Genomic DNA, 8283 nt, shown 5'->3' with positions numbered 1-8283 from the left:
GATGGCACTTGATGGGGCCTAGAACATGCAATATGCGTTTTTTTAAGGCACAGTGGAGCAAGTGACCCTCTCTACACGAGAACTTCATATGGCAAAACAATAGATTTGGCTTTGTCGAAACACATTGACAAGCTGATATTAAATAGCAAGGAGAACCACATTCACAACAAGGTCACGTTGTTTATATAAAGTAAAATAGACTATTTTGATCATCTCATAAAATGCTTTTGTAATTTTGTGTCGCCGTATGAACCAATGAAAATCTCTAACAACTTTTACTTAAAAGTGTAAATTTGACTGGTCTAGGTCTTCATATTTGATATTGTACTTTACATCGTGCCTACAATAACAGCTAGTAACCTCAGTTTTATCTGTCATAAAGCATAACTTTATCATTTTATACAAAATCGAATGGAAGGTAATGAGTGACGATCTATTCACTCCGCATTCGACTTCATCCTGACCAAGTCGCTCACTCCTCACACACTCGGTCTAATATGGTTATCGTACGTCTATCGTTTCATTTATGGATTGACGCTCTATCTATGTATTTATTTACATATTGCTTGTGTATAATCACTAGGCCAACAACGCTACTCTTGAAGAGCAGGACCCGGAGATCTTCAACCTTATCGAGGCCGAGAAGAATCGACAGTGGAAATGCTTGGAACTTATTGCCTCGGAAAATTTTACCTCGCGTGCTGTAATGGATTGTCTCGGTTCGTGCCTTACTAACAAGTACGCAGAAGGTTTGCCGAACGCGCGCTATTACGGTGGCAACGAAGTTATCGATAAAATTGAGATTTTGTGTCAGCAGCGTGCTCTTACGGCATACGATCTAGACGCAGAAAAGTGGGGTGTTAATGTGCAGCCGTACTCAGGGTCGCCTGCCAACTTTGCGGTTTACACGGCCTTGTTACGCCCACACGACCGTATCATGGGTCTGGACCTTCCAAGTGGAGGTCATCTCACTCACGGGTTTTACACGTATTCAAAAGCCGAGAACACGCGTAAGGCTGTGTCTGCCACGTCCGTGTATTTCGAGTCATTGCCGTACCGTGTAAACGCTGACACTGGTCTTATCGACTTTGAAAAGCTTGCTGAACTAGCCGCTCTTTTCAAACCTGCGATGATCATCTGTGGTGGCAGTGCCTACCCGCGTGATTGGGACTATGCTGCTTTCCGCAAGATTGCCGATGACAACGGAGCTTTACTCATGTGCGATATGGCTCACTACAGTGGTCTCGTTGTCACAAAAGAACATGCTAGTCCTTTTGATTACTGCGACATTGTGACTACGACAACGCACAAGTCACTGCGTGGACCTCGTGCTGGTATGATCTTTTTCCGTCGTGACGAGCGGAAGTTTGAGGCTCGTATTAACAACGCAGTCTTCCCTGCTCTTCAGGGTGGTCCACATGAGCACCAGATTGCTGGCATTGCTGCGCAGCTTAAGGAAGTGCAGACACCGGATTTTAAAAAATATGTGCAGCAGCTTAAGGCCAATGCCAAAATTTTGGCCAAGACGCTTACTGATTTCGGGTATTCGATGTGTACGGGCGGCACTGATAATCACTTGATCCTGTGGGATTTGCGTCCTCAGGGTGTTACAGGCTCCAAGCTTGAGAAGCTGTGCGACATGGTTTGCATTACGCTGAACAAAAACGCAGTGCTAGGCGACCGCAGCGCTCTGACTCCTGGTGGTGTGCGTGTTGGCACGCCTGCTTTGACAAGTCGTGGGTTCAAGGAGGCAGAATTTGTCAAGATTGCCGAGTTTCTTGATCGTGCTGTGAAGCTGTGCATAGAAATCCAGTCGTCAAGTGGTAAAAAACTTGTGGATTTTGTCAAGAGCGCTGAAGCTCACGAGGGTGTTAAGCAATTGCGTCGCGACGTCAATGCTCTTGCCACATCGTTTGAAATGCCTGGCTTTAAGGTCTCCGAGATGCGCAACAAAACTATTGAGGAATAAGTTAACCTTAACATCTTGCTCTTCCTATGGTCAAGCGATACCGTTTTATAAAGTTACTCTGCAACTGGGAGCTGCATTTTGACGCACCTTGCCAGTCCAGAACTGAATTTGTTTTCTTGTACTTTGTTTTGTGTATATCGAACATACATATCTTTAAGTCTCATATTCAAGGCTTCCTGTATTAGTGAAGCTATTAATGCGTTTTGCGCGTGAAATTCTTCCAATTAGTCGTGTTCGCATTAATTCTATCACATCGCAAATAATAAAAAATGAACAAATGTTCAACATTTTTATCAACCATATATGTATCGAAATTATTGATTAGATCATATTAGACTGAATATGATTTTGTGTGTTACTAACATGCTACAAAAAACAAAGTCCACCTCTTTCAACGCCCTATACATATTTTCTCTCATTCTTCGCTATTCTTATCTTCATCAGAGGCGGTCACTGTTTGAAGTTCCAGAAATTCTTCGCGAAGAACAACCGCAGCATCACTCCTGGATGCATCAGCAATACACTGCACACAAAAAATCAGTTTGGTGTCATTAATTTTGCTCCGATTGTGTGATGACACGACACACACTTGCTTTTTGACACAGCATCGCTTGCAAACGCTATCGGCACAGCAAGCACAAATTCGCGGCATTGTTCGTAAAAAGCCACCAAAAGTTCGGAGACAAACAGAACAACGTGTTCCTGATGTAATACGAGGACGAGTGCGCTGTAGGATCATGTCATGACTGGAAGATGTTGGACTGATACTTGGATTGCTACTAGCAAAGGATGCACGGCCCGTACGCATTCGCATCCACCACGTAAGTTTTTTCATCTGAGCGCATTGGACACACCGAGTCATAGACAACCATTGCGTCGAAATTGTATGCAATGAAATGTTGTTTAACATGTTATTGGTCGAGTGAAAGTCAAAGTAGCCACGTCTGTAGCATTCGACAAGTGACGTGGTTTTCTGACGAAAGAAAGAACAAACAGACATATTGGCTCGTTTTACGCCAAAATTTCGAAATACTGGCAATTGAGCAAAGTCGAGCGAATGAATGAGATGAAATCCTAGAAGCTCACCGTTGTCGTTGTGCACTAAACCTGTAGCTTCAATACAAGTGTAGTCTCTTGGCTCTGACAAAGAATAGTGGCGCCATGTCACGCTAAGTGTATGAAATGGATCATTCGACGACGGACTCTCCATAAAAGTGAGCACTTTGCAGTTCTCGACGCCATCTTGCAAGAATTTGGACCGAGCTCGCATGGAATCGGTACTAACGGCAATGCATTCGTACATGACGTCATTTAGACTGCCAGCTACTGTTCCTACCATTAGCAAAGAGGACGGACCCAATTTTTCTGGCTGGACAAACCCTGCTCGCATACACGCTGCACTATTTCCACTTGGTAATGATCGTGGTGATTGAAATTCTTTAAACACTCGAATTCCTTCCTTGCGTTGTACTTCTCGCCAAATCCGCGCATCCGGAAATCCATCTTTTGTCAATCGGAGCTCCTTACGTTGTTTGAGATTAATCTCGAGCATACTTATCGACAATTTAAGAATTGCTTTCATGTCCAGATTTGATAAGTGAAGTTGTGGTAGTGCCTCCACCATTAAGTCGTTCTTGGACATAGTAGGAGGTAGATCCGACCCTCTAGTTTCACTTTAAGCATACAGAAGCAAGCGTCAAAGTTTGTAACATCTTTTCATTTCATTAAGAAAGTTTTTAAATGCTTTCTCACCTCGTTTGCTGGTCAAAATTCTGACGATTAAGTTGTTGAAAGCAAAATAACAAATGTGACAAAAGACTTAATTTTTACTTGTGGAGCTCGTGTGTGAGGGCAGAGGCGTAACACTTACAAGCGCACTCACCACAGTGACCAATTCGTTTTTTCTTATAAGATTTGCGTAATGATAGTCTGGCTTCATGCGACTTAGGTCTGTGCGTTGGTGCTTTCTTTCTTCATCTTGAAATAATGTAGACGTATGAATCTCTATTTTGTCTTTTCGTCAACTCTATCTGAAGTTAAGAATGTAACTCTCGATATTACAAGTGCAGAATTGTTTGTGTATTTCAATTAAAAATTACTATTTCTGGTTTTGGTTGAAGTAATGATATTCGATTGTACAATGAAACACCTTCGAAACCAACCTTAAGTCATTAAGCTGTACAGTAAGCAAGTACGTTGGTATCTGTTGTCCGATCGGCACATTCGTGACATTAAAGATACCACGGTACACTTTTTTATTTGTTCTCTCTGGTTAACACCTTAGAAATTCTTTTTGTTCAGCTGTCAATCTGTCAATCCACCAGGCGAGGGAATGCACGTAATTAGATCTCGTTATTGAAGGTCGTGCGATGGAGTTGTAATCCAGCTTATCTTTCTTTGTATTATTTACCAGTATTATCCTTCAATCTACAGCTCTCGTGCTCTTTGTAGAGGATTGACAGCTCTGTCGTTCTGGTTCTATCCTTACGTTTGCTCAAACCCGAAATGTCTTTTCTTTCGTCTAATACCGTTAAACACTAATCTATGAGGAGTATATACCAAATAGCAACCGAATGAAGAAGCGAAATTACGTCGAGAATCGAGACGCGATTTTATTTTCGACTGCTGTGAGCTTAGAAAACTCCATGGACTGGAGAACAAAACAAAGTTAGTGTTTGTAGCCCTTGCAATATTCAACAAATAAATAGTTTGTAAATAGTAATTAGCAGTGTAGTATATTTCAAGTGAAACTCATACTAGTACAAAAAACCCAACTTGACATAATACTAAACTTGCATCAATTGCTGTCGTTAATAATCGTGCGTCGCCGCTTTTAGCCACTAGGGTCTGAACGCAGACTTCTCAAATGCTCACCAAAATCTCGTATATCATCAACGCAGCAAGTGAGTCTAATTAATATCGACAAAGTTTAATGGAGATGATGAAAAATTGGAAACACAGGAGAAGACGTCGGTTAAATTGTATACTAGAGGAGTCCAAATAGACATAAAGACAAGGTGGAAAAAACCCAAAATGAATGAGTTCTACTGTGGATTAAAAGGTCAAGCTTATGATAAACAGCTAAAGGTTCGAAAGCGACATGCTATTTTGTCGAGCCATGAACCAGCGGCTTTACATTATGAAGTTGAGGAAGGCAAAGTGATGTCAAGTGGAACATTCATGATTAACATGCAATGAACGCCTTGATGTATAGAGAAAAGAATTGAATTGAAGACGTTACAATGGGAGAGGAAATAGAGAGCAGTTTGACAGTGACAATACTTGTCATTTGTCGGCTCGACACTGGAATAAACGACATATGTAGTAAGTTGTATCAATTTGAAAGAATGAAGTTTGGTCTAAGCACAAGTGACTAGCATGTTTGCAGTGTCGCCAACATCCAAAAGTCATGATGGAACATTAACAAAGCTTATGATTTCTTTCGTACATCCACACGAACAAAGTTTAGAGTCTTCATCATGGATCGTAGACAACTACGAGTAATTCTTAAGGTTTGTATATATCTAACTCACAACATTTAAAATGGACGATGGAAAGAATGGCATCGGAATGTTAGAAGCTATGAAGTGTGCGGAATGTGCTGGTGCATGTGCACCGAATTGACGTTTCCGTCGCTACCGAAGCGTAACTCGTGACCACTAGCAAGGGGTCGAATCCCTGATAAAGTCTTGAGTTCCGTAATGATACGAGCACAGAGATTCATATACGTAAAAGCATTACCATCCAGCCGTTGAAAGTCGAGAAGGTAAATATGCTGCTGGACCTTGTATAATTGCAGTCCAATCTTGATTTGCTGCATCTGTTGCTGAAGCTTCGTCTCGTTTGAACTCATCGCGGTACCACTCTGTTGAGTAGAAGCGTCACCTGGCGATTGCCACCGACACTTAACACGGTACGGCGCTACTACTTTCCATTCAAAGTGGAGCACGAAAAGCGCCTTGTACACTTCAGACATGACATGAGCTGGTTCTTTCTTTGACTGTATACCCAAATACCATCGTCGTCGTTTGGGTGTGGGCGCTGCATTGCTGTGGCTGTCATCAAAACCAGGAATACTATTACCACTACCTGTAGACAGTCGCGAGCCCTGTCCTGGAATATTGATCCCACGTCCACCAAAATTGCGAGCATCTTGAAGTGCTGACGATGGTGTGATTAATGGAGATGCCGCCATTGGTAGTGGTCCTCTACCAGGAAGTAACAAAGTGCTTGGTTCGGGAGTCGAGAACGTCTTGGGCTTGTTATTCACTGTGCGTACATCGCGCAACTCTACAAAGACAATTTCAAAGCTTCAGATTGTAATATGACGATACAAAAGTAACATATCAAAAAACTTTTGACGTTGATAGGCGTACCATCAATGCGAATTTTTGCATTCTTGTGATCCAAAATCAATTCATACGCAACTCGAAGCGGATGGTTTTCTCGTCTTGTGAGCAATGCTACAAGTTGATCGTGCCCGACATTTGCAGCATAATTCAAGGCTAAACATTGCGATAGACATTCTTCATCAATTTTGAACGTCTACAAGATGCAACACCATGCAATAAGTGGTTTTAAAAATTTGTCATCATTCAAAGCATCGTATACCTGATGTTCAACAATCTCTGGTGGATGTTGTAAATATGGAGGCAAATCAATTTGAAACCATGGATGTTGTCGGATCTCTGGGATTGTAATGCGTTTCATAGGGTCCACCACCAACATTCGCGGGATAAGGTCGCGTGCCATCTCGGATAAATGACTGGGTAACGAGTACATACCACCACGAATCTTTTTAAACAAATTCGGTATACTTTCGTCATCAAATGGTAAACTACCACATAGCAGAGCGTATAAAATAACACCACACGACCACACATCAACTTCTGGACCAGCGTATAAACTTCCAGATATCACTTCAGGTGCTGCATAATTAGGCGAGCCACATGATGTTCGCAAAAAATCACCATCTTCCATACTATTAGAGAGTCCAAAATCCGCGATTTTGATATTATTGTCGGCATCTAATAGTAAATTCTCAGGTTTTAGATCACGATGCACAATACGATGGAAATGACAATATTCAACTCCTGATATGATTTGATGAAAAAAGTGACGAGCTTCTTCTGGTGACAACTAAAGAAACAAATTAATAAATAAATATGAACGAACTGAAGTGATATACTTACGCGGCCTTTAGAAACGATGTAATCAAAAAGTTCTCCACCTGCAATATACTCGAGTACCATAAAAATATCTGTTGGTGTATCAATCACTTCATATCTATCACATTACCATAATCATATTATTGTATTACTCCTATTCATCATCTTGAAATCATATACGTACAATCGAATAATATGAGGATGACGCATTTTACGTAGTAGTGTAATCTCACGTCGAACTTTTTCACTCATATCAAGACTGCGAATTTTATGACGATTAAGGATTTTGATTGCTACTTTATGACCTGTGATTTCATGTTGAGCCACTAGAAGGAATGACGTGAGAAGGTAAATAGTAAAATGCGATCTAAAAATGAAGTGATAGAGCTCACGCTTGACTTTGCCAAATGAACCGATACCAAGCGTCTTGCCGAGACGATAGTGGCCTAACTGGATGGGGATGTCGCTCATGGTCTCGACGAACAGACTGCTCGCTTTTATCTAGTTGTGCGTGGCCCACACGAACAATAACTTTCACCTCATTTTTATGACATTATTGCTGATTTTCTAGTTGGTAGAAAAAAAACATTACGTTTGGATGATTGGGACATTTATTAAACGGAAATTTCCTTAAAACTACACATTGTCATGCAATTCATGATGATGGTGCTCATACAAAGTTTGGGTAATCGAAAGCGTGTTGATGATTCTCTTGTAAATTGCTAAGCAATGTTTGTTTGACTATCTATGTAGTACATATGTCAACTAGATATAGAAAAATGTAGTTGAGAAGATGGGAAGTAAAAAAAAGCGAAATATTTTATACTTCCGGAGATAAAAGGATTTTTTTTATGTTTTTGTTAATGACGGAACTGGTTATATCAAGACAGTGTACCCTATGGTTTACGTTCTAAGAAAATCAAAGTTGAGCGTAGCAATTTCTTAGTAATGATTTTTTATCCAAAAATCTCATTAGAAAAGTTCTAACATAGTGCAAAAGTGATAAAATCTTGTTTTCTGTTTTTCTTAGCGACATTTTTTGGATATTTAATCGAAATAATAGAGTGAAAAGTTACGTTCAGAGAGTTAGTATGCAGATCTTTATTGTTATCACATATGACCCAACCCAAATCAAGGACCATTCCT

General features: G+C 40.7%; 4 protein-coding genes across 4 annotated transcripts; 1 reads left to right on the top strand and 3 right to left on the bottom strand.

The window, feature by feature from the left end:
* Positions 1-497: 497 nt before the first annotated feature.
* PHALS_07997 (serine hydroxymethyltransferase) lies at positions 498-1969 on the top strand (the record flags this gene model as incomplete). The annotated part of the gene is made up of 2 exons (XM_024721558.1): positions 498-506; positions 584-1969. 2 exons carry the CDS (start codon positions 498-500, stop codon positions 1967-1969), a joined length of 1395 nt encoding a protein of 464 aa, XP_024586644.1.
* A 415-nt stretch (positions 1970-2384) lies between these two features.
* Positions 2385-3611, bottom strand: PHALS_07996 (FYVE-FINGER-CONTAINING RAB5 EFFECTOR PROTEIN RABENOSYN-5-RELATED; the record flags this gene model as incomplete). Its single annotated transcript, XM_024721555.1, has 2 exons — positions 2385-2492; positions 2559-3611. The coding sequence occupies 2 exons, from the start codon at positions 3609-3611 to the stop codon at positions 2385-2387; spliced, it is 1161 nt and encodes a 386-aa protein (XP_024586643.1).
* A 1938-nt stretch (positions 3612-5549) lies between these two features.
* PHALS_07995 (camk camkl ampk protein kinase) lies at positions 5550-6815 on the bottom strand (the record flags this gene model as incomplete). Its single annotated transcript, XM_024721554.1, has 4 exons — positions 5550-6259; positions 6346-6514; positions 6581-6734; positions 6811-6815. The coding sequence occupies 4 exons, from the start codon at positions 6813-6815 to the stop codon at positions 5550-5552; spliced, it is 1038 nt and encodes a 345-aa protein (XP_024586642.1).
* Positions 6816-7017: 202 nt separating this feature from the next.
* Positions 7018-7608, bottom strand: PHALS_07994 (camk camkl ampk protein kinase; the record flags this gene model as incomplete). Its single annotated transcript, XM_024721553.1, has 4 exons — positions 7018-7098; positions 7162-7255; positions 7322-7463; positions 7530-7608. The coding sequence occupies 4 exons, from the start codon at positions 7606-7608 to the stop codon at positions 7018-7020; spliced, it is 396 nt and encodes a 131-aa protein (XP_024586641.1).
* Positions 7609-8283: the final 675 nt, after the last annotated feature.

The sequence above is a fragment of the Plasmopara halstedii genome (assembly GCF_900000015.1).
Source record: "Plasmopara halstedii genome assembly, contig: Scaffold_3120, whole genome shotgun sequence".
NCBI classification, from domain to species: Eukaryota; Oomycota; class Peronosporomycetes; order Peronosporales; family Peronosporaceae; genus Plasmopara; species Plasmopara halstedii.
This window is presented reverse-complemented; position numbering and strand designations above follow the sequence as displayed.